General features: G+C 43.2%; 2 protein-coding genes across 8 annotated transcripts in view; one reads left to right on the top strand and one right to left on the bottom strand.

The window, feature by feature from the left end:
- The first annotated feature begins 2,415 nt into the window (after positions 1–2,415).
- LOC147208675 (moesin a-like) overlaps positions 2,416–26,957 on the top strand; it is a 32,072-nt gene continuing 7,530 nt past the window's right edge. For 2 of the 7 annotated variants that reach the window (XM_086099177.1, XM_086139183.1), the window contains exons 1-11: positions 2,416–2,543; positions 2,817–2,848; positions 20,672–22,783; positions 22,860–22,930; positions 23,597–23,644; positions 23,823–23,906; positions 23,981–24,076; positions 24,236–24,358; positions 24,815–24,966; positions 25,054–25,137; positions 25,210–25,356. In XM_086099177.1, coding sequence (XP_085955303.1) covers positions 22,901–22,930; positions 23,597–23,644; positions 23,823–23,906; positions 23,981–24,076; positions 24,236–24,358; positions 24,815–24,966; positions 25,054–25,137; positions 25,210–25,356 — 764 coding nt within the window. In that variant the 5' untranslated portion in view covers positions 2,416–2,543; positions 2,817–2,848; positions 20,672–22,783; positions 22,860–22,900. The remainder of the gene's footprint in view (positions 2,544–2,816; positions 2,849–20,671; positions 22,784–22,859; positions 22,931–23,596; positions 23,645–23,822; positions 23,907–23,980; positions 24,077–24,235; positions 24,359–24,814; positions 24,967–25,053; positions 25,138–25,209; positions 25,357–26,957) is intronic. The other 5 variants (XM_086139192.1, XM_086139210.1, XM_086139200.1 and 2 more) reach the window with 5 other exon arrangements.
- Positions 6,652–20,207, bottom strand: zc4h2 (zinc finger, C4H2 domain containing). The gene is made up of 5 exons (XM_086099188.1): positions 19,997–20,207; positions 17,110–17,281; positions 16,520–16,692; positions 13,356–13,518; positions 6,652–7,327 (listed from the first exon to the last, which is right to left on the bottom strand). Exons 1-5 carry the CDS (start codon positions 20,047–20,049, stop codon positions 7,214–7,216), a joined length of 675 nt encoding a protein of 224 aa, XP_085955314.1. The 5' UTR covers positions 20,050–20,207; the 3' UTR covers positions 6,652–7,213.

Raw genomic sequence — 26,957 nt, 5'->3', positions numbered from 1 at the left:
CAGGGAGGCTGAGGAGTGTGATCCCTCTGTAGTTGGAACACACCCTCCGGTCCCCCTTTTTAAAAAGAGGGACTACCACCCCGGTCTGCCAATCCAGAGGCACTCTCCCTCTTGACCACGATGTTGCAGAGGCGTGTCAACCAGGACAGCCCCACAGCATCCAGAGCCTTGAGGAACTCCGGGCGGATCTCATCCACCCCCGGGGCCTTGCCACCGAGGAGCTTTTTAACCACATCGGTGACTTCAACCACAGAGATAGGAGAGCCCATCTCAGAGTCCCCAGGCTCTGCTTCCTCCAAGGAAGGCGTGTTGGTGGAGTTGAGGAGGTCTTCGAAGTACTCTGCCCACCGATTCACAACGTCCCGAGTCGAAGTCAGCAGCGCCCCATCCCCACTGTACACAGTGTTAGTGGTGCACTGCTTCCCCCTCCTGAGACGTCGGATGGTGGACCAGAATTTCCTCGAAGCCGTCCGGAAGTCGGCTTCCATGGCCTCACCGAACTCTTCCCACGCTCTGGTTTTTGCCTCGGCGACCACCGAAGCTGCGTTCCGCTTGGCCAGTCGATACCCGTCAGCTGCCTCTGGGGTCCCACAGGCCATAAAGGCTCGATAGGACTCCTTCTTCAGCTTGACGGCATCCCTTACTGCTGGTGTCCACCAGCGAGTACGGAGGTTGCCGCCACGACAGGCACCAACCACCTTACGGCCACAACTCAGATTGGCCGCCTCAACAATGGAGGCACGGAACATGGTCCACTCGGGCTCAATGTCCCCCGCCTCCCCCGGAACATGGGAAAAGCTCTGTCGGAGGTGGGAGTTGAAACTCCTTCTGACAGGGGATTCCGCCAGACGCTCCCAACAAACCCTCACAATACGTTTGGGTCTGCCAGGACGGACCGGCATCTTCCCCCACCAGCGGAGCCTACTCACCACCAGGTGGTGATCAGTTGACAGCTCCGCCCCTCTCTTCACCCGAGTGTCCAGAACATGCGGCCGCAAATCCGATGATACAACTACAAAGTCGATCATCGAACTGCGGCCTAGGGTGTCCTGGTGCCAAGTGCACATATGGACACCCTTATGTTTGAACAAGGTGTTCGTTATGGACAATCCGTGGCGAGCACAGAAGTCCAATAACAAAACACCACTCGAGTTCTGATCGGGGGGGCCGTTCCTCCCAATCACGCCCCTCCAGGTCTCACTGTCATTGCCCACGTGAGCATTGAAGTCCCCCAGCAGAACAAGGGAGTCCCCAGCAGGACTCCAAAAAGGGTGGGTATGCTGAGCTGCTGTTTGGTGCATATGCACAAACAACAGTCAGGACCCGTCCACCCACCCGAAGGCGGAGGGAGGCAACCCTCTCGTCTACCGGTGTGAACCCCAATGTACAAGCACTGAGCTGGGGGGCAATGAGTATGCCCACACCTGCTCTGCGCCTCTCACCTTGAGCAACTCCAGAGTGGAAGAGAGTCCAACCCCTCTCGAGAGAACTGGTACCAGAACCCAGGCTGTGTGTGGAGGCAAGTCCGACTATATCCAGTCGGAAATTCTCTGCCTCACACACCAGCTCGGGCTCCTTCCCTGCCAGAGAGGTGACATTCCATGTCCCAAGAGCTAGCTTCTGCAGCCGAGGATCGGATCGCCAGGGTCCCCGCCTTTGGCTGCCGCCCAGCTCACATTGCACCCGACCCCTTTGGCCCCTCTCATGGGTGGTGAGCCCATGGGAAGGGGGACCCACGTTGCCTCTTCGGGCTGTGCCCGGCCGGGCCCCATGGGTGTAGGCCCGGCCACCAGGTGCTTGCCAACGAGCCCCACCTCCAGGCCTGGCTCCAGAGGGGGGCCCCGGTGACCCGCGTCCGGGCAAGGGAAACCTTGGTCCATATATTTTTCTCTTCATAAGGGGTCTTTGAGCCGTGCTTTGTCTGGCCCCTCACCTAGAACCTGTTTGCCATGGGTGACCCTGCCAGGGGCATAAAGCCCCAGACAACTTAGCTCCTAGGATCATTGGGACACACAAACCCCTCCACTACGGTAAGGTGACGACTCACGGAGGGGGTTTACTGTCCCCTCAAAACAAAGTAGTGCCCAGCCTTTAATGTATGTCCATTGGCAACAAAAGTGAGTACACCATCATGTGAAAATATCCAAACTCTGTGTCAATATTTTGTGTGGCCATCGTTATCTTCTAGCAGTGCATTAATCCACCTCTGTATATAATAATGGCATGAAAACATGAGTATTTGCGATTCATCCTTTCCATATTAGCTTTATTTTACAATGAATAATATCACCGTTGTCAGAAATATCCAGACCTATGAAAGTCACTAGTAAACTGGTCTTCGTTTTTTTTCCACTTGATGGCGATAGTGACACGTTGATTTCAGGGAGTGTCTCTGTTGTAAGCACAAAAAGAAGACTGCTCTTACATTTCTAGTTTGTAAAGCATAGTATACATAGTTCACAATTAATTTCTTTTCGTCAGTCGGTACACCATCCGTGTTTCTTCAGTTTATTGTTTGATGTGAATGCCAAGTACAACCAGAGGTACGTTTGTTTGGACGACGATATGATGACAAAATCACTGATACGTGTTGAATAAAAAACTGGAGTTCTCGCCATTTGTCATGATTTTCGTGATAATGACCAAAATCCCAAGTTTTTACATTAGTATCTGTGGCATTGCGCTGCCAAAAAAAAACTCGTTTTACGCACGTCATGTTGTCTATCCTTGAGTCACACTGGTGGTATCAGGCATTAAAGTGAGCAAGAAATTGAAGAAAACAATGTGGTCTAATATTTTTTTTCCCCTAACTGTAGGCATTCCTCGCTACCGCTGGGCAAACATGAAGGTAAGGACTTTTGACATTTTTGTTTCTGTTACAAATTTTAATTGGATTATTTATTTATTTCAGTGCTTGCCCATTTTAAAATGATTAGCGTAGGATAGTGATCGAGAAAACGATCTTATTCCTGAGTCGGGAAATCGGGTTACATCTGTGTTTTAGGGACGAAGCCCCACCGTCAACCAAAGACCTACTGGTGTCAAGTAATATATAATAATATTCTTGAGTTTGTTTATTTTAATAAGATTTCAGAAACCCCTCACGGATAGCACAGCGTGGAGGCTCATGTGGTCCAGAGAAATCACTGTCATAGGCCTTCCATGCTGGCCTTAACACGATCAGAAGCACTGACCCTCATTTATAACCGAAATCCTAATAAATATTCCTTGACACTGTATTAACATATTCCAGGTAGTCTATTCTCATTTTGCACAGTTTCTCTTGGCTGCACTACTTTCAATCTTTCAATATATGTGTGGGATGTGGATGTTGGATTTTTAATTTTTTTTTTTTTTTTATGGGGCAGGGGGTATCAGATCAGATTTCAAGCCTCTTTGTGCTGCCATGTCAATCTACTGTAATCTGTTGAGGGCCTTCAGAATCAGTAGAGCTGGTGCGTTATGAATGGCACTGGATTTCAAGGCAGGGCATGCCCTGCTGCAATTTGCCTGCTGCTTTGTGGCAAGGGCAGGCTGTGTCCATGAAACCACATGCCCAAATATGTATCTCGTGTACAAAATAAAAACAATCACGTTTATTATGGTTAGAGTCAGGGTGGGTTAGGGTTAGTGGAATTTGTAATAACGCTGCCACACTGAAGTCAGTTACAGTACTTCTTTTGCTGCCCGAAAAAATATTACGGTACTGTGGGACGTGCCCTGCCTCAAACAGTGCAATTCTTAATAACGCAATGCTGACCATTGTACAGTGACTTTAACTATTACCACTGTTTCTTTAAACAATCAGGGTTCAAATTCAGCTCATATATAAAATGACAACATTATTTCCATCCTCCGATAGGTTGGTCTCAGCAAAACTTGTTCAGGCTGAGTTTGGCTTGCAAAATACGTCTGTAGCGACCTATACGTAAATACATTTCATAATCAACATCTTCGGTGATTATGATGAATGTTTCATGACATTTGTTATGCTTTTGGTACGTTATTAAATAAATATTGGCTCTCAACTCTCCAGTTGATGCATGTAGCACAATTGCACGCTCTTATTTAGCAATTTTGCCTAGTATTGATTGTTTCTATCGTCGTGATGTTCTAGTGATTGTATTAACAGATGGATTAAGTCAGTGAAGTCCCCAGTGAAAACCCAGCTACCAAACTTATCCAATGGTAGGATTATTTTGTGATTTTCACCAATCCCACCAGTATTCGTGTGAGGCCTTCGAGGAGGTTAAGATTTGGCAACCTCCTTGTCAAGGTCCTGAAGTTAAGTCCGTCATGCTTTGGATCATTTCATTGCTAAGGATCAAAACTCTCATACTGTATGAGAAGGTGAAGAGTTGCACATAACCCAAGAAAAAGTCCAGTCTGGCCTTTTCCTGTAGTTCTGCCTGCTCTGGTTCATGCTAATGCCGTGTGTGTATGCTTTTTGTTTCCCACTGTGGTCAATGTGAGGAGTAACAGGTTTCTGTGGCCTTGGAAACTTTTATCAGAGCGAAGACACAATTGCGGTACCAGACACTGTAAGGCAGACTAAATACACCCAAGAGCTACATGGCCTAGGTCCAAACATCTCTGATATTGATGTCTCTCGGAGACACCGATGCGTTTAATCTGATGGACCTTTTGAACAATTCTTTCGTTTAGGAGTGTGCATGTTAGTAGAGTTTGTGGAAAACGCCTCGTCGCCCTCCAATGCCCCTCTCTGGATTTGGGAGGAACTATTTTGTGGAAATATGCGGGTCACAGCAACCTGTGGTCGCCTTAGCAACTACGAAGGAACGTGGAGTTGCCCTGGCAACAGATGAAATGAGGGGTTACTGTGACAAAAACACTACAGGAACTCATTTAGTAGGACCTCTGTGTCCTTTTTCAGACAGATAGCAGCAGGCATGACAGGCGCAGGATCTGTACAGTGTAAGGGACAATGTTAAGGTGGAGTCAAATATATACATATGACTTCATTTTTAATATGCTGGATATACCAACCTGATTGTCACATGGAAACCCAACTATTTGCCCCATACACCAAATGCTGGATGTTTCATTAGTTAAACATGGCATCCTCTATAAAAATAACGCCACCATATTATTGTCGTTATGTCAACTTAGTAGAGGACTGTATCAAAGATTACTTTTCTAAATTTGAATCAGCTTTATAATATCTATTTATTCAATGTACTATCTTTCAGTGTTGAGTCAGATCTACTCTGTATTTTATTTTTTTTTCCCCAAATCAGTTGAAGTGTTGTACCAGTTTTGGTGCAGTCGCTTGCTCTGCAGTACCACTTTAGTTGTCTCGTTCGGGGCAGCACGCTGAACTAGTGAATAGCACATCTGCTGTGGGCCTGAAGTTGGAGGCTCAAATCTCAGCTCCAGCCTTCCTGTGTGGAGCATGCTGAACCCATTGTTTCTTGTTTTTTTTCCAGCCACAGTGGTCCCACATTTGTCATGGGGTTATGTTCCAAAAAAATAACGCGTGATAGGTGAAGTCCCTGAAGAAGGAAACTTTTTTTTTTTAAACATTGTGTTTTAAGGCTGTCTTACATTTAACATTCTCTCACGTTTATTTTTCTCTTATTTAAATACAAAGTTCAAACCTTTGCAAGAAAAACAAGTGTACCGCGGCCCTCGTGAGGACAAGAGGTTCAGATAATGGATGGATATTATTACTCTTGTTTTTGTACAGGAAACATGGCATGGAGGAGATGGATTCAAATTTGTCTACGATACCTTAGTCAATTAGGATGGAGAATACAATGCGTGATTGTACGCTGTAAAAAAACATCATGCAGAATTAGGCTGTAACAAGTACTGGAAGTCAATTAAGACACAATAGAGGATGTAAGATATTAAAAAAGAGCATGCAAAATTGCCCTTAAAAAAAATCTGGAATAGAGCAAGTCCACGAAAGGTGAAGCGTAGTATAGCAAGGGACCACTGTATACCAAAGTACCTCCTGCCTGCCAGAGACATGCGTGATAGGTTTTCTGAAGACTCTGAATTGCTCATAGTTGTGTGACTGCAAGTTGTGGTTGCTGGCGATCAGTTCTGGGGATACCCCGCCTCCTGTCAAAATTCAGCTCGAGAAAGGCTCAGTCAGCCGCGATCGTAATGAGAACGACCTCTATAGAAATGGATTGATAGAAGCCTTTGGACATTCGGTAAACCAGTAGAATCTTCCTGGAGGTCGAGTGCAAATACGTTATTACTTCAAAGATGTTACATGGATGTTTTCTCCACAGTTTGTTAGCAAGATGAAAAGATCATTGGCTTTGGTGGAGGTTCACTTTCTGCAAGTGCACCATTGTAGTTGTTAATTGTCACAGAGCCTTATTCTTTCCCCATCCACATTTGACCATCCTGTTTAACTTGGCTTTGTTTGTCGCCTGCTCACTGCCGGTGAAACGAGCATACGTGGGCCTGTGAAGGCACTCTGCCTTTGATTTGCACCACACACACTGTGTGTGTGTCTTGGAGGATTGCTACTAGAAGAACAACTTTGGTCAGGTGGTACAGCCACACGGATAACAAAAAGAATACATTATGTACCTGAGTCCAAAAAGTTTGGGTTGGATTCTTATAAAGTAAGGATGACAAAGTTTTCCTAAAATGAATAACACAAAATTTGTACATTTTTGTACAAAAAAGACATTTATTTTCATATCACCGTATTAAAACTTGAACATAGTTTAAAGCAAATACATCTGGCTGTTGTTCCCCATTTGAGGCGGTGGTCACTTTTACATTCTAAACATAAAACAACAATTTTTAATTCAATGTAGCAATTAAACCTATTGGATTTCATTTTTGGCACAAAACACAACTGACAACAACCACAGAGGCATGCATGCAATGAATTAAAAAACAAACGGTATATTATCTAAGGCAATAAACATGACAAATACAAATGGCTGACTGTTTTGTTCTATTATTGTAGGAACATGATTGAGGGATAATAAACCTAGTCAAGAAGTCATACAGTTACATATTAACACAGGAAAAGCACAGATAGAAACACAATGTAGATATGACCCAATCCTGGGTCAGTGGTAGACTGATATCGAATAAGGAACAGTACCAATAATACATTTAGCCAAACTGTGTAGGAATCTTCTTTATTTGTAGCTCCGTCACTTCTGTGTGCACGATCAGCACACTGGGCCAGTTTGTCGTAAATTTAGTAATTGAGGTTCTACTCATCCGGCTTCCTCTTTGGCTTCTTTGGGTTGCGTGAGCGACTCTTGGCCTTGCACAGGGGACAGATGGGAGCATTGCGGTGAATCTGCTGGTGGCACGACAGGCAAGCCTGGAGTGAGGATAAAGGAGACTGTGTTTAGTCTGAAAACACAGACATTTGAAAACGGGTCTTAAAGTGCGAAAAAACACCATTACTCTCCGTTTACATGCAGAAGCTGAAGAGACATGTTTAACGTTCAATGCAGGTATGCGCTAGTTTATATTTAGAGTGATAGTCAAGTCAACAGTATTTAGAGAGCACTTTCAAACAGCCATCGCTGCATACAAAGTGCTGTACATGGAGCAATTTAACATGCACAATAAACAGTAAGACAAATCGGTAATAAAGGCGGTAGAAAGCACCAAACAGTAAAACCAAGAACAAATCTAAGTCATGCTGAGTCGAATGCCAAAGAATACAAGTGAGTTTTGAGGAGGGTTTTGAAGATGGGCAGCGAGGAGGCTTGCCGAATGTTCAGTGGGAGGTCATTCCAGAGAGAGGGATCAGCAACAGAAAAGGCTCGATCCCCTCTGAGCCTCAGTTTAGTTCTTGGTACTTCTAATAAAGTCTGGTCCACAGACCTGAGGCGCTGGGCAGGTGTGTAGGGGCGGATGAGCTCAGAGAGGTAAGGTGGCGCGAGATTATTCAGAGATTTGAAAACAAATAAGAGGATCTTGAAAATAACTCTAAAATGAATGGGGAGCCAGTGAAGGGATGCCAGAGTACGAGTTATGTGCTCCCTCTTACGAGTAGCTGTCAAGAGGCGAGCAGTGGCATTCTGGACCAGCTGAAGGCGCTTAATGGAGGACTGGCTGACTCCAAAGTAAAGGGCATTGCAGTAATCGAGCCGGGATGTGACAAAGGCATGAATTACTGTCTCAAAGTGTTCATGTGAGAGGAGAGGTTTTATTTTGGCCAGCTGTCTAAGGTGAAAGAAGCTGGATTTAACAACGGCACCAATTTGCCGATCGAGTTTGAAATCACTGTCCAGTTTAAGGCCCAAGTTTGAGACTGTTGACTTAAGATAAGGAGACAGGGGGCCCAAGTCTACAGGATGGAATGTACAAGGGCCACTGGGACCAAACAATATCACCTCTGTCTTCTTTTCATTGAATCTCAAGAAATTTTGTGCCATCCAGGTTTTGATAGCACTTCTTTAGCAGAGTACAGTAAACCCCCACTGACATAAGTTACAGGGAGCGATCAACTAAAGCAGGGGTGGCCAACCCGCGGCTCGCGGGCTTTCACACGACAAGCGTCGAAAACGCCTCGGCAGCGGCGATGCCATTCAAACAAGGCACCAACTTCACAGAACGTACTTCGTCAGCCTATCATCAATCCCGTTACTTGATTGACATAGAGAGCAACCAATCAGATGACTGCATCACCGCTCATGCGCAAACAACGGCGCTAAACGCTAAGATAGTCAGCATATCATCAATCCCGTTACTTGATTGACATAGAGGGCAACCAATCAGATGACTGCATCACCGCTCACACGAAAACAACGGCGCTAAGTGCGAAGCGAGTCAGCGAATTACCTCTGATTTTAAGGCAGCGGTGGCCAATGCGTCGATCAGAATCGACAGGGAGCCAGCAAACTGGTCCCAGGTCGACCGCAAGGGTTGGGAGGAGCAAATGCGAGGGGAAAAAAGATTTGTTTGTTTGTATCTTGAGCTTTCATTCAGTTTCGCCCCATTCCGACTGTTGCTCATCGTAGTGTGCGTGCATATGTGCGCGAGTACACTGGTGGGCACCCGCGTGAGTGCGTAGCGCTGCGTGTGTGTGTATGCTTGCACGTGCGCGATCGGGTCGTTCGTGAGAAGTTGGTCGCTTCAAAAGTTGATCTTTGGCCAAAAAAGTGTGTGTGTGTGTGTGTGTGTGCATGTGCGTGCACGAGGAAGGTTATGATGTGGCTCTTTGCAGTAACTCATTAAAAAAATTGGCTCTTCATCTCTGACTGGTTGGCCACCTCTGAACTAGAGTCATTTGTGATCTGTATGAGGAAAAAAAAAGCGAGTCAAGCGAAACCCACGTCTTCACTGTTCAACTTTGGCAGAATTTTTTGGATACCTTATCCTTTATATTTAACTGAAAAAACTCACCTATTTGCTGTTCAGGCCAAAGCAAAAAAATATCACTTTGCCGGTATCTACAGGCAATTCCAAATGTTTTGGGGCCATCAATTACTTGCAAATTTTACAATTCCTATCCCCGTGAACAGCGGTACACCAACAAATGGAATCCAAAAGACATTTTTCAGATTCAGATTCCTGGTGGAACAAGCAACTGTTACCCACATACTAATTAAGACGCTTGCTGGGCTTGCACGAATGATTCATTTTTTAAAGTAAGTTTTGTTACGACTCATTTTCGTAGGTCAGTTTGATTATAGATTGACTGATTATATTAATTAATAGAGAGGTCGGTGAATGCAAAATAATGAATACTAGTACTTTGGGAAGCAATAGACTAACTACAACAAACCCATAATTATTAATAAGTAGAAAAAAAAGACCCTCACAACATGCTTAGTAGTGGATACTCCTTCAAACTACACAAACAAAGCAAATTCCATTTTTAACCTTATCAAAACATAAAGAATAACAAAATTGAGAACAATTTTATTGTTAAGTTTTTCCGATAGTTGAACGGCGTCGCAAAAAGCTTCGTTCCTACTTGTGTCAGCAGGTCGAGGAGAGACATCGCAGCAGCTAGCTAGCGATTGCAAGTGATGAACTTCAGCTGGCTACTTTTGCCTGCTAAACACATTGCTGTTTTGCTCCTAATTCAGTAATTACAGCCACCATGTCGGCGAATACGATACTCTTCCCTTAAGTATCATACTCTCGAAGGGATTAAGAGAAGTAATTAACAGAGGGAAAGACAGAGAAGCCATGCTAAATGCTAAGCTAACCTAATGACATTGTCAAAGACTGCAATTAAGTGCTTGGGTGACGTAGAATAATTCGCAGAGATCTCGCTGGAGCAGCATAAAACAGTAAGTAGTTTAACAAGTGTCTGGAGAGACAATTAATCCCAAATTTATGCATAGCGATTCAGGAAATTGATGCAATTCTTAGTTAAATTATTTTGACATCTACAGAGTAAATGTTCTCAAAATGCCCTAACAGTAGCTCTCATCTTTTTAAGTTTTTAAAATCAATTTTTGTCAGAAACATTTTTTTTATGCCTCTCTTATTGAGGCTGATATCTACATTTATGCAAAAATGTGAAGGCTGCTTTGCTTCCATTTACATGTGATAATTTTATATTAGCAGCACTACCGGATGCATTTGATACAGGTCTGTTTAATGGCATGTCCAAATAAGTGAGAAAAAGTCACCTGTCATTGTGTGTTAAATATTTTTCATAGAATCACTGAAAATGTAATGTGGTATATCGTTAGGCCAAACAAAAAAGATAAGGTAACATAAGATTTCAGCATAGGGTCGGTAGGTCGGACAAAGTTTTTTTTTTAAAATCTTTTTTTTTTCCATCAAAAATTTAAACAAAATAACCATAAAACATAAAACAAGAAGACATTGAACCCGCCGCCACCTATTTGGTTTTCTCCCTGCTCCGGACTCGGGGGGGGGGGCCGGGGCGCGCCGCCACCTCCGCCGACGTCCTCCTGCGCCCTCGGTGTTTACTCGGCCCGTGGTGTTCATCAAATAGTTCGCAGATTTTTTTTCGATACATCAATGGATGCTATTTTCTTAACATTACGGTGCGAGCATGCAACTGTAACACAGAAAACGCGGTTTAAACTGTCGTCGCAGATCGCGGCCGCCGCCATGTTTCAATGTTGTTGACAGACGACAGGGCAAAAGACGCACGCGCTCAATTTGAATATCGCGAGAGTTTGCACCGATGTAAACCCTCTACACCAGGGGTGCCCATTAGGTCGATCCTGATCTACCGGTAGATCTAAGACAGGTCCCAAGTAGATCCAAGGAGTGTTGAGGAGAAAAAAAACAAACAACCATTTGTGTGTCTTTGTACATGTTAGTAATATATTTTTTTGTGTTAATGTACACTGCACCCTAATCATCTTATCAGTCTCATTTTCACCCAAAAAATATTTAAAAAATAAAATAAAGCAGGTAAATCTTGAATTTACGGTGGCGCGTGATTACGTCACCGGAAGTTGTTAGCTCTCAGCAGTCTGCAATTGCAGCTTGTGATCAGAACTGTTGCGCTCTATCTTTTATCGTCATTATTCTCATTCAGAGTTTGCTTCGTGTACAATTCACCGAGGGCACGGGCAAAGAATAGGAATCTAGGAGGGCCCAGGGAAGCACTTTAAAACGGTACGTTTGAGCTACGATAGTTAACAGGCTGCAAAAGTGTGTCGCATGCCTCAGTTTCAGGCTGTTTCTCATCATGGTGTGCGGTAACGGTAGATCCCGGGAGGTTAGTTGATCGAAAAGTAGATCTTCGATCCAAAAAGTTTGGGCACCCCTGCTCTACACAAAAATGTAGAGGGTTGTTTGAAAAAAATGCCGACCGTAAAGTTTTTTTTCGACGTAGAAATTCTCGGTCAGTCGGGTTACCGGAAACACACTACCGGTACTTTTTTTCCGACGCCTTATATAAATATTGTGACAAAGTTTTTTTTTTTCCATAGAACCCAGCACGAGCAGGTTCTATGGACAACACAAATCTCAGTCAGGTTGTTTACTTTATGCCTGCATTATACTGTATATCCAGTATTGGAACCAGTCAAATTTGGTAACTGATTTTAAAAGGGAAAAAATATTGACTCTCAAAGTGGGTCACCATCTGCAGCCTGGGGCGGACCGCCATTTCTGAGAACAACCCATTTGTTTCGTTCTTCTTCATGATGCATTTTTTTGATTGGTGTGACATACTCTGGGCCGATTTAGAATCCAAAAAAACCTGGAATGTTTTAAGATGTCTTTTGCCTTTTTGTTTCCTAAAACATGCTTTGTGGGGTTGGAACAGATTGTCATTTCAAATCATTTTAGTGGCGATAACCAATTTAATGTTACAAGGTTGGTCACAAAACAACTTAAACTTGTTAAGTGCCACTGTATTTGAGGTTTAAAAGAACAGCGGAATATACAGTATTACAAGAAGGGTCAAGTCAAGTCATAAATTCTTCACAATGATATATCCTAAGCGCCCCGACCAGTCTAAACATGGCATTCTGATAAATATTGCGTTTGTGGAATATGAATCTAGCAGTAAATCAATCAACCATTTTTTATCCATCTCACAGGGCAGGCATTTTGCCACACCTGTTTTGGTCATGTAACATTTGCAACCTTAGCCGTGATTTGTTGTTACCTGAGCGCTGAGCAATTGTAATTGGGTTTCCCGACAGTTTTTTTTTTCCAAAATAAAAGCAATACTTCTACAATTTCGATAAAGTTGCGACTTATTCTTGTTTCCAGTGAAGTGTGTTTCGCTTGTGAGGTGTAATGCTTGGAACGTCCCGTCACGCGAGGTCTCGTAATTATCGTAAAAACTCATGAAATGTTCTTGGGACACTCGCAACATGGCGTTAAACCGTTGGGACGTAAACAAGTGGACCTGCGCAGTCTGCACGAGGGATTTAACTCGCCGGGTGCGACGGCCACCAAGGGCTAGGGCTATCACCCTCCACAATGACCTCTGCCTCAGGGCATAGCAGCCCCTGACCGAGCCCACTTACCCCCCACCCCCCACAGTGCGCTTCCACCGGCTCCCGATGGCGTTGTTAAATAACTTGCGGAAATGCGAAAAATGGGCTTCCATTCCACTTTTGCGACATACTTCTATATCGCCATGTCTCTCAATCCAGCTCGTGATGTCATTTTCTTTAGACGGCATGTGGCCACTCCCTGAGATGGCTTAAAAACAGGAGGATTTTGCTGCTTATTTCATATTCCACAAACACAATATGAATCAGAATACTGTGTTTAAACTGATAAGGCCCCATAAAACTTATAATAAAGAACAGTTTTGACTTGAGTTCCCCTTTAAAGTCCAATTAATTATTTACAAACGCTCTAATTAATTTGACTTCTTTCAAATACAATCCCACCCAGAGACTGGTTCCCCTCTTGAGTGCTTTCGGGCTGGCAGATACCTTCATGGGTGGTGGTTGCTGTCTGAAGGTAGCCGTCTGGCGGGCATCTTGTTTCCGGGACACCTGAAGCTGCTGTGCCGCTGCAGCAGCGGCAGCAAGAGATTCTGGGATGGCTGGCTCATGTGGCTCCTTTTGCCACTCTGCTTTTTGCTTCTCAAAGTAACTGTCGAAGACAAAGACAAGACAGACAGCGCTGGCTGTGAGTCTCATTTGCAGGATCTTACAAACCCCATCCCATCACACATCAGGAGCATCAACACAAAAGAAAACATACTCACACTTTTTTTCCTCTTTTGAATATACAATTCTGAGCCAAAGTACAGTCATATTGAGAGTGTTTGTCTGAGTTAATGTGAGTGTCTTTGTGCATGGGCGGGAGGGCATGGGGAAGAAAAATTTCCACCTTGGTTTTTATGCCAGACTGGCGCAATCCCCCCCAAGGTGATATCCTATTTCATTATGCTCTGGTTTCTCTCAGAATGGGTTTGTGATGGAGTACAATTCACTGAAGAACAAATCTAATGGGCTGGCTTTCCTTTAACCATATCCATCAACGTACCACGTATTCACGCATTTCATGAACACGACGCACCTCAATATTTCATGTTCAATGAATGTTCATTTAACATGTATTCTAAATTTCAAACTGATTTTCTTTGCGTTAGAGCTCATTTCATGCAAATGTGTCACTTTCTCTCAGAGTATTTGAAAATCCTAACACCCAACAGGCGTATGAGATGTGATTTCATTTGCTCGAAAGTTGCTCGATCACGACTTCAGTCGGACAATTTCAATAGGCACTAAAAAGGTATCAAATCATTGCAGAATTACTTTTCTCACACTGAGGAGTCTGAGAGCATTGTGGCACTAAGAACAGAATAGGAGTGATGGCCAGCAGCCTTGCGGTTAGAAACACACTGAGCTGATCAACAACCGATCGATGATCACAGATTCAGCCAGCAGCGTACCAATTAGAATTTGCAGGAGATGTTTTGTTAAAATGTTCCCAATTAATCCAACCACTAAAAAAACTCTTTAGATAAACAGTCTGCAGCTGAACTGCTCCACCCGACATCCACACAGACTCCCATATGGCACACCTTCTTCCTCCTTCAAGCAGCATTGATCTGCTCAACACAACTCTGTCATAGAAACAGGAGCTAAGAACACTCACAGAGAAAATCTTTCACTGCTTGATTGCAACCCTCCACAGAGTGGTGAATATAATGAGGGCAGGCTTGGGAAATTAGTGCAATAGAATTAGGGATGCACAATAACTATTGCACCACTTGTTATTGAAGTGATATTGGGGGGGGGGGGGGGGGGGGGATGACATATCATTAACGGGTCCGATTAAAAAAAAACTACCAGGGTGGGCGCTCCAGAGATTGGATGATGGAAAGTGATGATGACTGAGCCGTACCTTTTCATTTTTAACTGTACTTTTACCTTAGTTGCCGGTTCCTAAAATCGTGTGGATTTACAGTAATCACCATTGGATTACAGTGTTCACTGACATGTTCTAGGGACTTTTCACAGCACTTTCAACATCCTGGATGAGACAGTGCAACCGCCGTGCACGGTTTTCAGGTCTGACAGGTGCTCTAGGCAGCGGAATGAATGTAAACAACAGCAAGACACCTGAGCTGAGCTTTAGCTAAGCTAAGCCCTAGCCACTCAAACCTCCACTGAAAAGCCTGTCCACAGTGTGGCCTATAATCATGTTTTAAAAAAAGAAGGGGGGTGGGGGGACCTTAGTTGACTTCAGGCATGCAGCTGGACAGTCAAATGATCCTTGTATTTTTATGAGTCATTAGAGTGATGATTTCATGACTGTTTTGGACAAAATGATCACTCTGAGAGCCAAAATTAAGTACCTCCTGCCATCAATTTTCTCAAGTACAGTGTCCTTGGAGTACAGAATGAGTATTCCAAACCAAGACGGGTTTTGCCTGATCAATCCTTCAGCGCTGGATTTTCACACCTCAACTCAACTTGCTGGTTAGATCGAATCATTACTCATCTATTAAAGGATGCTCTACCATTAGTTGGCACTGTTGTACTTAAACACGATAAATTAGTCTGTTGGCAGGCTGTGGAGCACAGTAATTTCAAGTGATTGTAATCAAATCTTCACTGACAAAGCTACTTTTGACCAAGCTTTTGATAGACCCATACACAATCTTCCTTTGAAAAACAAAAGCAATTGCCAAACAGTCACTTCCTACAAAACAGTGCCTTACGAGAACGTCGCCTTGCTGCGACACCACTCGGGACTTCCTTGTCACTTCAAATAAGCTCTAGTCGCTATGATGCTCTTGTTATATCTTGATACACGATCACACAATGTACTATCTTCTTCTTTTACTAGTGGACAGAAGGACCTACTTTGAATTGGTTTGTCTTTTCCCGGAAGAACATGCTTGGAACACCTCATGAAGGAGGTGTCCAGGAGGCTTCCTAACCAAATGGTTGAGCCACCTCATCTGACTCCTCACCGTGGAAAAGCAATGGTTTAACATTGAGTCCCTCCCGAACTTCTCACCCTCTTCGGGAGAGACTGAGCACCATGCGGAGAAAATTCATTTCATCTGCTTGTATCCAGGTTTTTGTTCTTTTGACTCCAACTCACCACTCTTTTCATCACAACAGACTGATAAGAGTCCGTATCACTGCAGACGCTGCACCGATCTGCTTGTCGATCTTCGGCTCCATTCTGCCCTCATTCATGAACAAGACCTTAATATCATAAGATACTTGAACTACTCCATTTGAAGCAGGATTTTAGCCTGTGAGGGGGAACTCCACCCTTTTCTGACTGAAGAACATGGTCTCAGATTTGAAGGTGCTGCTCACTTTCCTCCCAAACACTTCTCACTTGGCTGCGAACCGCTCCAAAGAGCTTTGGAGATTGTGGCTTGATGAAGCAATACCAATACGACATCATCTGCAAAAAAAGCAGAGATGCAATCGGCCACCGTCCAACCCCCTTGGCCCCTCCCTCAGGTGATGAAGAGGGACTCACATGACCTCTTCAGGCTGTGCCCGGCTGGCCGGGCCTCCATGCGCTTGCAATCAATTCCCACCTCCAAGCCTGGCTCCTGTGTGTGTGTGTGTGTGTGTGTGTGCGTGTGCGTGTGCGCGTGTGCGTCCGTTACACTGACTCCAGTGAGAGCTTCTCCTCTTCTTCATTGAGATGAGGGAGTCTGTGCAGTCCTAAAGTCATCCTCAGCGCATCAACATGCTCCTTCAGAGGTTTGTACTCATCATGCAGGCGGCGAGTTGTTTCTAGCAGCTTGTTCAGGTCATTTTCAGACTGCTTGATTGTGCTTTCCATCTTTGGAAAAACAAAAATACACCAAAAATCCTGAACTGTACAAATGCAATGCTGTATATTTGGAAATGTTCATGTGACGCAATACACCCATGCTTCTAAATTGTTGTTTTCACAAAGCAATTTGTCTTCTTTTATACCCATGTAAAAATTAACTGAAGACAGGCGATCAGTGTTATACCTGAATGAGGTGAATGAAGTTACACTCAGTAGAAAAGGTTGAAGTTTGTGAATTTGTTCATATTTTGGGCAATTTGAACTGGGATGTGTCGTGTATTTTTGCTGAACTAGTTCATTTTAAGATTTGAGCTAAACTTTGAATTGGTTTGCATAGAAAATTAACTTGGGCAAAACTGCATGCTGTAATGATGATGATGATGATGATAATGGTACTACTCAGTAATTGTGGCACATACTCACCACATTGATATCTGCATGGATGAGCCGGAGCTCCTCCACGTGTGCCATCTTCTCCTGAAGGAGGAGATCCATCTCTTGCTTGTACTCTTTTAGATGCTTCTCTTCAGACTCCAGAGCTTCAAACTCAATCTTCAGGCGAGACTTGATCTTCTGCATTTGGACTGTTTTGTTCCTGTTGGCGCAAGAAAACAACACTTAGCTCATCTTGTTCACAGCAGAAAATCAATACCAGTAAACACCACCAACAAGGAAAGTGATGCTCAACAAATGCATTGGGATTGGCAATTAATAGAGTAATCAATGGAATAATCAACAAGATAATCAATTCTAAAAAGACTATGGTAATTTGTGACAGCCCTAGACTACAGTTATGTTGGAGATCTCCATCTTAGACGGAAGCCCCTCGTCAACTGGAAAGTTTTGATTTCAGTTTTTTTTTAACTGAGAAAAAGGGGATTTCCATGTTGGGGAAAAAAACCCAGAATGGTTTTGTTGTGTTCCGGTCTTGCTCATGTCACCAGCAAGAGCAAAACAGCAGCAAAAGCAAAATAATGACCCCCCCCCCCCCCCCCACACACACACACACTGTGTATCGAGCCTAAAGTGCTGTAAATAAAATTTCACTACGGCAGTAACACTGGTTGCTATTGACACCCTCCCTCTCCTGGCCCGTATTCCTCATCCACCTGGCCATCGATGCATTGCTCTTGATTGGCCATAGATTTTAGTCCACATTGCAGCAGATATTTTCCATTGCTATACAGAGAGAAAAAAAACTGCAAATGTCGCCACCATTCCACTACATTGATCCCTTGTGATGTCCTAGCACGCTGTGACCATTGTATGCAGCAGGGACCTCTGGTTCTGAACCCAATGTCCACTTCCAAGCGGGAAAAAAAATCCTCAATTGAGTTGAGCAAATGATAGTACGGTGGTCGTCGCTCTATTCCTTGAACATTTATCTAATGCCCCAAGAATTCATATATGGCGATTATGGTATTCTGTTCTTGACTAATTTTGACGAGTGACCAAACAGTTCATATGGTGACTTACACAATAAAATCATGCTGTCATGTTTTGGACTGAGAAACAGTATTTGGAAAATGTGCTAAACGTGGGCTCATTATGTTAACTGGAGGCTACTTGTACATACCCATTTGCAAAGATGAACTCAGACGCTTGAGACGTACACTACTAAGACATTGGAAATTTGATGAGATCTGTGAGAAATGACATTCTGTTGTGAACAATTGCAAGGTGGCTTGGGAATTTGTCCATGTTATTTTGAGAAAGTAATTTCTTTTTCAAGCAAAACCAATTGACAAAAACCGAATACAAACACTCATTGGCCACAACATTTGTCTGTATTTTGGTCTATCAATGTATTTTACTTTATTACACAGGAGTAAAATAGGGAAAAGGGAATTGTCAAAAGTATTCGCGTTCTACCTGTCATGTGTTACATGACTTACTTGAATTTCATTGAAAAGAAGACAGAAGTGATACGGCCCAGAGGCCCTTGTACATCCCATCCTGTAGACTTGGGTCCTCTGTCTCCTTATCTTAAGTCAACAGTCTCAAACTTGGGTCTTAAACTGGACAGTGATTTTAAACTTGACTGGCAAATTGGTGCCGTTGTTAATCCAGCTTCTTTCATTTTAGGCAGCTGGCTAAAGTAAAACCTCTCCTTCCTCATGAGCACCTTCAGACTGTAATTCATGCCTTCGTCATATCCCGGCTCGATTACTGTAATGCACTTTACTTTGGAGTCAGCCAAACCTCCATTAAGCGTCTCCAGCTGGTCCAGAATGCTGCTGCTCGCCTCTTGACTGGTACTTGTAAGAGGGAGCACACAACTCCTTCTCTGGCATCCCTTCACTGGCTCCCTATACATTTTAGAGTTTTTTTCAAGATCCTATTATTTGTTTTCAAATCTTTAAATGACCTCGCGCCACCTTACCTCTCTGAGCTCATCCGCTCCTACACACCTGCCCAGCGCCTCAGTTCTGCGAACCAGACATTAGTCGAAGTACCAAGAACCAAACGGAGGCTCAGAGGGGATCGTGCCTTTTCCGTTGCTGGTCCCTCACTCTGGAATGACCTCCCACTGAACATTCGGCAAGCCCCCTTGTTGCTCATCTTTAAAATCCGCCTCACAATTCACTTGTATTCTTTGGCATTTGACTCAGCATGACTCAGACTCGATCTTAGTTTTACTGTTTGGTGCTTTCTACTGTCCTTGTTACTGATTTATTGCTTTATTGTTGTATATATGATAGTTGCTCCATGTACAGCACTTTGTATGCAGCGATGGCTCTTTGAAAGTGCTCTATAAATACAGTTGAGTACATCATATCACGCAATTAGTACAAAATGAACTGCAGGGCTAAGTGTTTTTGTAGAGTGCTCTGTATGTACTGTATTAGCGGTGCCTGCAAATATTCCAAAATATTTATATTACTGCATAAAAAAATATTGTGGACCAGTCAGCCAGCGAGCAGTGAATGGACAGTGAGTTCCTGACAGACTGCTGTTGGCTAATTACTGTAGCTAGCTCGACCGCAGCACTGCTTAGCAACGCACACCTGGAATCTTCCTACACACGTGGAATGATTACGAACGTACAATTGTGTCAGCTGCAGCCTGTGTGCATCCATGCAATGACGCCAAGACGTGTTGAAAATAAACAAAGGCTAGCTTTGTCCGTTTAACGGAGAATCAGCACAGCCACTGCTAACCAACTGCTAGCCCCCGCTAGCTAATAGGGTAACAAAGCAGCCAGGGGGAATGAGGGGGCTCTTCTTGCTGTTGTTGCAGGAGGTGTAGCATTCGCTGACCTTTCGCAAACGTCATGCTTTTTGTCGTTTTATGTGTTATCCAGCCTTACCGTACTTCCAGGATGTTTTCTAACTTGCACATGATTTCTTGTTCGTCCGTCATGATGAAGAAACCCCTTTGCTCGTCGCCCAGCTAGTGTCGCCGTGTTGCCCGGTGGTCTCGCTAGATTTAAATAAATAAATACAAAACAATGGCCGACGTGATGGCGCACCGGAGCGCGCTCGCTCAAGGTAAAGCCGTGCCTGAACCGGGCCAGGAAGTAGTCTTCCCCCAAGTCAAACCGGTTGCTCATACCCCAAAAGTTGTTTATGGTACTGTACAACACAAGTCAGGTAAAATATTAAAAGGGGGCAAAGGTACTCACACTCACATAGACTGACAGAAAAAAGACAAGTAGAAGTAGCCTTACGAATTTTACTCTAGTAAATAAATCAAATTGTAAAACTGATATAACAACACAGAAAAATCACTGTTTTTTCAGAGAGTTTTTGAACTCAAGAAGAAAAGAAAAATATTACAGAGCTAGTTCTGTTGAGTAGGAAGATTGCTCCAGCAGGGCGATGTTGTTCTTTGCCAGGAACTGTCAGATGCTCACGGCATTGTATTGTTGTGGTGAAGCAGATAAACTATCACAAATGTAATAGTGGCCTAAGACTTTTGCACATTGCTGTATATCTTTTGTTACACCAGCCCTGCAACGTTTCTGATCCACTTTGTGTTCCAGCCAGGGGTGTGTGATGGATCGTCATCTCAGATTTCGGAATCCTTCACGAACTGGGTTGGCGAAGCCTGTTAGAGGCAAGTGCTGATGCTTTCGCTCAACATGTCTCCAATATAAGTCTTTATAGCCAGGATAATAAATTGAAAACACACCAACTTGTATACAGTGAATTACATGCAGCGAAAAAATACATTTCATATCATATAGCAATATGCTGCTACTGTCTAAAAATAAATTGTCTGTTCAAAATCTTCTTAAATTTTGGCCAAAAAAAATATCACAATAATTTTGGGATGAAGTCTATCAATCAGTAAATCTTCAATTGATATAGCACTTTTCCTACAACCATTCTGCATTCCAAGGTCGGTTGACCAAGGACACACACACGCAAACACAAACAAAGAAGTACACTGATGATCATAAGACTCAGGAATATTATTGAGGAAGAAAGATGGGGGCACAGAGAATTCCCAGAATTCAGTCATAAAATACCGACATATTTTTGTCATTTTGTAGGCTTGTGATTGAAAGTTTTACCGCTGCAATAAAATGTGGTAGATTTGTATCTTGGTGATTTATATGGGAATGATAATCTTCTGGTTACTTGTTTACACAGATATTGTGGAGTTTTTTTTCAGATTTTTGTTTATTCCAGATGCCCTGCAAATCTATTGAGAGTTAGGGCAAGAAAGTCAGCTAATACCCAAGCACAGGCATAAACCCAACACGTTATTCCAACTCCTCCCCCAACACTGCCAGCTGCCTCACCGTGTCCACTTAAGACCACCCCTGAGCCCTGGCTCGGGGGCCCCAAAACTTTATGCTGGGATTCCAAAATCTGTGGGCCATTCCTGATCAATTTCCAACAGGAGACCATCCTGTTTCAAATCCTGCAATCACCTTCCATCCTTTTGATCCAGGGGTCCTTATTGATCTTTAGTATTACAACCTAATAAATCGACTTAACGACTGGTGCCATATTTGGTTGGAGCTCTTTCTGTCAGTCGGTCTTTCTCAGGCAAGCTGCTCTGCCTCGGCACTCACCTTAACCCAGTTCTTTTTTTCGATGTGTCAGGGGTCCCTCCTGAATACCAAGATTTCAGGGAGTTCTTGGCCACGCCGCTGCTGGCTTAGTTCCCCCCTGAGAGAATGGCCATGGAGAGCTTTGCGGGGAAGAAATGTATGATTCTGAGGCTCCCCCATTGCCTCCCCTGGTCTCAAAATTACTATAAAGACCTACCATCCACTTCCTCTCATCTCCTCTTGTTAATAAAGGCTAAACAACAGTTTTCTGAAATCATTAGTAAGGACCTATTTGCTCTGGTTAATATAGTTACTAGTCCTCCAAATCAAAAAGCGCCAGAACATTTTTCAAAACTTAATGTTAATATAATAATAGATCATTCATGTAGTATATCTCAATCTGAAAAGAAAACGAAGAAAGTCAACATGTAGACCTACTCAACGATACATACATGCATTTACGCTTATGCATGCTGTACATATGCCGACAACATATGGTATGTCCAGGAACTACGTAAGCACTTGATTGGTCAGCCGAAGATGAGGAACAGAAATAAGATAAGATAAGATAACCTTTATTTGTCCCACACTGGGGAAATTTGCAGTCTACACCAGCAAATCCTGAAATGTAGATGCTCTGGAGGCCAATATTAAAGCATCTTGCGCTACGCTTAATTTTGCTGTTGTGACAACTTAATCTACCACACGGGATGAATAAAATATATCCAGCCATCAACCCTTCCATTGCGATCCATCAATCTATATGTCTATCTATTTAAAAAAAAAAGCTGAAAATTGGAATCAAAACAATTGTAGAAGACAAAAATTACAGTGTCGGTTCAAGGTAGGTGACACATGATCAAAATGTAATGAGAAGTGTTCTCAGATGAAGTCTGCCTTTGAGCAATGCTTGGGCCTCAGGCTGCCTTTGGATTAAATGAGAGGTAGGTACTTGGGAACAATGCAATGTTCTTTTCTCACTCCGTCTAATCCTTGTTGGTATTGCAAGCAGTTTCATATGACTCCACAGAGAAAAGGAGACAAGCGTCGCTAAGAAGAATTGTTTTACGACAGACCAGAGAAATGTCAACTGTGAGTAGCAATTTTTCATTGTTTGTGTCAACATTGTGAATGTAGGCTATATGTTTCAGGATGTTTATGTATTTAGAAGTGGCTTGGAATTAACACCATAACCTGTTGGGTTGAAAAATGAGGCACTGTAATCGAGAACAGAGCAAGGTAAAATGCATTTTAAAGCACGCTCATTTGAGCTAACAAATTGCAGGGTGGCAGTAGATTTTGATGGTTATACTGTTGTTGTTGACAGAAGTATCTTGCTTTAGGCATTACATTTTCTTTTATTCCGTCCTCTCTTGTTACGATAGAAGTATAAATACAGAGTTGAATGGGAAACATTGTTTTAACTAGGGGTGGGAAACGCAGATGATAATGTCATGCTATTTTGCAGATGATAGCGACAGTGTCACAATACGGCAGGTGTTTTGATCATTTATTGCCTGGAAGAAAATAATCGGTTCTGCATCATGATGTCTGTCGAATTGAAGACAAGGAAACTCATGGAACACAATGAACTCAAATACGTTTTTATTGCTAACCAACTTTAGATTTTGATTAGTGCAGTGTAGTACATGGAGGAGAATCACATCACATTTACAACTCAAATTTGTCATTAGAGCGCACAATTATATTTAGTTTCATCGAACAATATCAAAATGTGTTGTATGTTGGTGCATCGACATTGTATCGTAAGATGTGGTAATAAAACATTGTCACACACTGACATTTTTTTCCCCACTCCTAATTCTGACCCATTCATTACGCAATTCTTATCATTGAATGAACCCCATCTAAAAACCTATTGTGGGCTTCATTTTTTGATTGTAGCCTCCACCAACGTCTTGTGAGTGGATGCTCCTGGTTGAACAGAAGAATGTAAGGAAATCTTTTGCTGTCCAAGAACCAACACATTGACCCTAGTTTCAATGAGCATACAAAGATCGCACAAAATAAGTAGTCTTCATTTCTACTCATTTGTTGCTCGTCATCTCCCTTGACGTGACGATTGCGCAATGGGGGATATTTTCCTCCTGTATCTTCTGTGTTCCGGTAGATAAATGTTCGGGTTACGAGCATGGACGCCGAGCTGGAATTTGCCATCCTGCCCAGCACGACTGGCAAACAACTTTTTGATCAGGTACGTTGTATACCACCTGCCAATTGGCCCTCGTTCAACAGCAATCTTATGCCATTGTTATTGCCACTGTCTAGATAGTGAAAACAATCGGACTGAGGGAAACCTGGTTCTTTGGTCTGCAGTACCAAGATAGCAAAGGTTTCTCCACTTGGCTAAAGCTCAACAAAAGGGTAAGAAGAAAGTTTAGGTGTTAGCTTGTTGGCATTTCTCTCACATGACCCGCTCAATTAAAGCCTTGACAGATGCTCACAAACGTGACTTTCTTGATCCGTTGAGGTTAATTAGCCGCTTGCTGTGTTGATCCCTTTGTTGGGGGGTGCCGATCCCAGGTGACCGCTCAAGATGTGAAGAGGGACAACCCTCTGTTGATAAAGTTCAGGGCAAAGTTTTACCCAGAGGATGTTGCAGAAGAACTCATCCAGGAGGCAACACAACATCTCTTCTTTCTGCAGGTTAGTGAGTACACAACCTGTGGAGGTGATCGTAAAGCAAACAAAATAAACCAGCATCTCAAATTATTTATCTCAAAAAGTTGTAACAATTTTGTAAAATATTCATACCTCAATCCAAATGACTAGTGTGCCTAAAACATTTTGCATCCATGTTAAAGGTGTAAGTTCAATATTAAAAAACAAAACAAAACACTTTCAACTGGTTAGTTTTAGTTTTATGGTGGTACATTGTAGAGGTGCAGACGAACGAGCAATCTCAACTAAAATAGATGTCACAAAAGTCTCTGGGGGTTCCCCAATGACTCAGGCATAAGGTTATTATTATCTTCGTTTTTTTCACAAGGGAGTTCATGTGCATCAGATAAACCTCTGAAGTGATGCGGGTTCTTCTGTGAGTGAATTAGAATAATATCAATACTAACAATGAGCAACTGCAATGATTTTTTTTTGCTTTAGGTAAAAGAGAGCATCCTAAATGACGACATTTACTGTCCACCGGAGACTGCAGTGCTTTTGGCCTCATACACGGTTCAGGTCAAACATGGAGACTTCAAGAAAGATTATCACGTACCAGGCTACCTAACAAGAGAGAAGCTGCTTCCCCAAAGGTAGCCGGTCCGTCCCGTGGGTACAAATTTGAACTTTATTGAATCATCTAGATTCTAACCGTGTGTCGCCTTCAATGATAAACCCAGGGTTTTAGAGCAGCACAAACTGAATGAAAATCAGTGGGAGGAAAGAATTCAAGTGTGGCATCAAGAGCACAAGGGAATGCTAAGGTAACCCAGCGACAACGCACCCCTCCCTGCAAATAAGTCATTCAGTCTTCATGACATGACTCCTTGTCACAGGGAGGACGCCTTAGTGGAGTACTTGAAGATAGCTCAGGATCTAGAAATGTATGGGGTCAACTACTTCAGCATCAAGAACAAGAAAGGAACTGAGCTCTGGTTGGGAGTGGACGCTCTGGGCCTCAACATATATGACAAAAAGGACAAGTAGGTCTTTAACTCCCAGCTGGGACGATTGTTTAAACACACTCTTCAAATGCTCAAAACTCTGCTAAATTCTTTCTGCTAATCGGTCACTAAATGATGTCAGATTCAAAACCAAATCTAATTTCAACTCTTTTGAACATATCTGGAACTCAATTCATTACATTTCTTATTGGCCCAGCAAGGCTTGAAATAAAGAAGCACATTCGCATTACAGTTTGCAAGTCAAAATTCACAATTTGCGCCTCAATCACACACAATGAAACGTAACACCGTGAATGGGCCTTTACGTGGCAAAATGCACAAATGTTATGAAAATCACTGAATGGCTAACTCGTGTTGCCCATAATATGTCGTGACTGTGTTGTGCAGTTCACATTAGTTCTTCTTGCGGCTTCAAGCTGTCTCCTTCATCAAACCACGTGGCAGTCATTACACATTCAGTACTTTGGATATCAGCCCACTTGCGACATCACTGGCTCTGGGCAGCATTGTTGCTAGTACAGTATTTTGGCACCCAAAATAAACACAATCACCATTTACTGAACATGTTTTCAGACCATATGTTCAGGGTCGATCAGTAGCGTTGCAAAGCAACGGACGAGACTTCAGCGCTGTACTTTTAGTTCATAAGCAAGTTTGCGGTGGCAGTTTGCTTCCCACGGTTCTTTGTAACAAAGGCATTTTTACTATGTTGTGGGACAAATCTGGTCGTTATACTGAAGTTTACGTTATAAAGGTTGTCATTGTAAGCACAATCAGCAGATGGAAAATGAATGATGAGAAATCGGGACTTTGAAATGTGAACGTTATAGGGGTGAGAACGTAAACAGAGTACGTTGAAAAGAGGTTTGACTGTATTTGTCAAGCTTTACGTTGTATCTCTTTTTCCCCCATCAATAACTTGAAATGGGCCTCCACAGGTACACTTTAAGGCACAGCGTAGTGCTCACCTGGCTAGCAAAAACCCCCTCATAGTTCTGAGGTTGTGAGTTCGAATCTGGGCCCCGGCCTTCCTATGCGGAGTTTGGTCCCAGTGTTTGCGTGGGTTTTCTCCGGGTACTCCGCTTTCCTCTCACATTCCAAAAACATGCACGGCCGGTTAATTGAAATGTCTCGGTGTGAATGGTTATTTGTCTAGTACACACACACACACACACACACGCGTTTTAGTAAGCGCAGCGGCACACCACGATACTCAGTTAGTCGCTCGATTTCAGTTTGACACTGTACAACGGCATTATGGCAGAGCGCGAACGAAGTCATTTGTGGAGCTATTTCAGCTCCAAACAGTCAAAATGTGGTTTGTGATAGAACCTTGTGAAACGCCTCAGGTTAAACCACAACACAAAATACAAGGCATTTATGAAGAAGAGGGTCCATTGTCATTCCTTGGATGCTGCAGGCTGATCACAATTTACTCACAAATTGACTTACTCAGTGTGAAATGTGGGCCTGTTTATTTGAACCTCAGGCAGATATACTCGCTGGAAGCCATGACTTATTCTGCTGTGTGCATGACATCAGGCGGATGTATAAATTTATTGTGCTTCTGGCCATCCAATTGTCAATGTAATTGTTCTGCCGGTCACTATACATCGCTG

The sequence above is a fragment of the Hippocampus guttulatus genome, chromosome 2, assembly GCF_054856545.1.
Source record: "Hippocampus guttulatus isolate MCC_2025c chromosome 2, RoL_Hgut_1.0, whole genome shotgun sequence".
NCBI lineage: Eukaryota > Metazoa > Chordata > Actinopteri > Syngnathiformes > Syngnathidae > Hippocampus > Hippocampus guttulatus.
This window is presented reverse-complemented; position numbering and strand designations above follow the sequence as displayed.

Bases quoted from the DNA above. Each gene is read 5' to 3' on its own strand.
- zc4h2 (XM_086099188.1), bottom strand. From the start codon at position 20,049: ATGACGGACGAACAAGAAATCATGTGCAAGTTAGAAAACATCCTGGAA. The intron at 17,282-19,996 runs GTAAGGCTGGAT...TTGCGCCAACAG, and splicing joins GAAAACATCCTGGAAGTACG to GAACAAAACAGTCCAAATGC. The intron at 7,328-13,355 runs GTATCTGCCAGC...TCCTCACTCCAG, and splicing joins AGCAACCACCACCCATGAAG to GCTTGCCTGTCGTGCCACCA.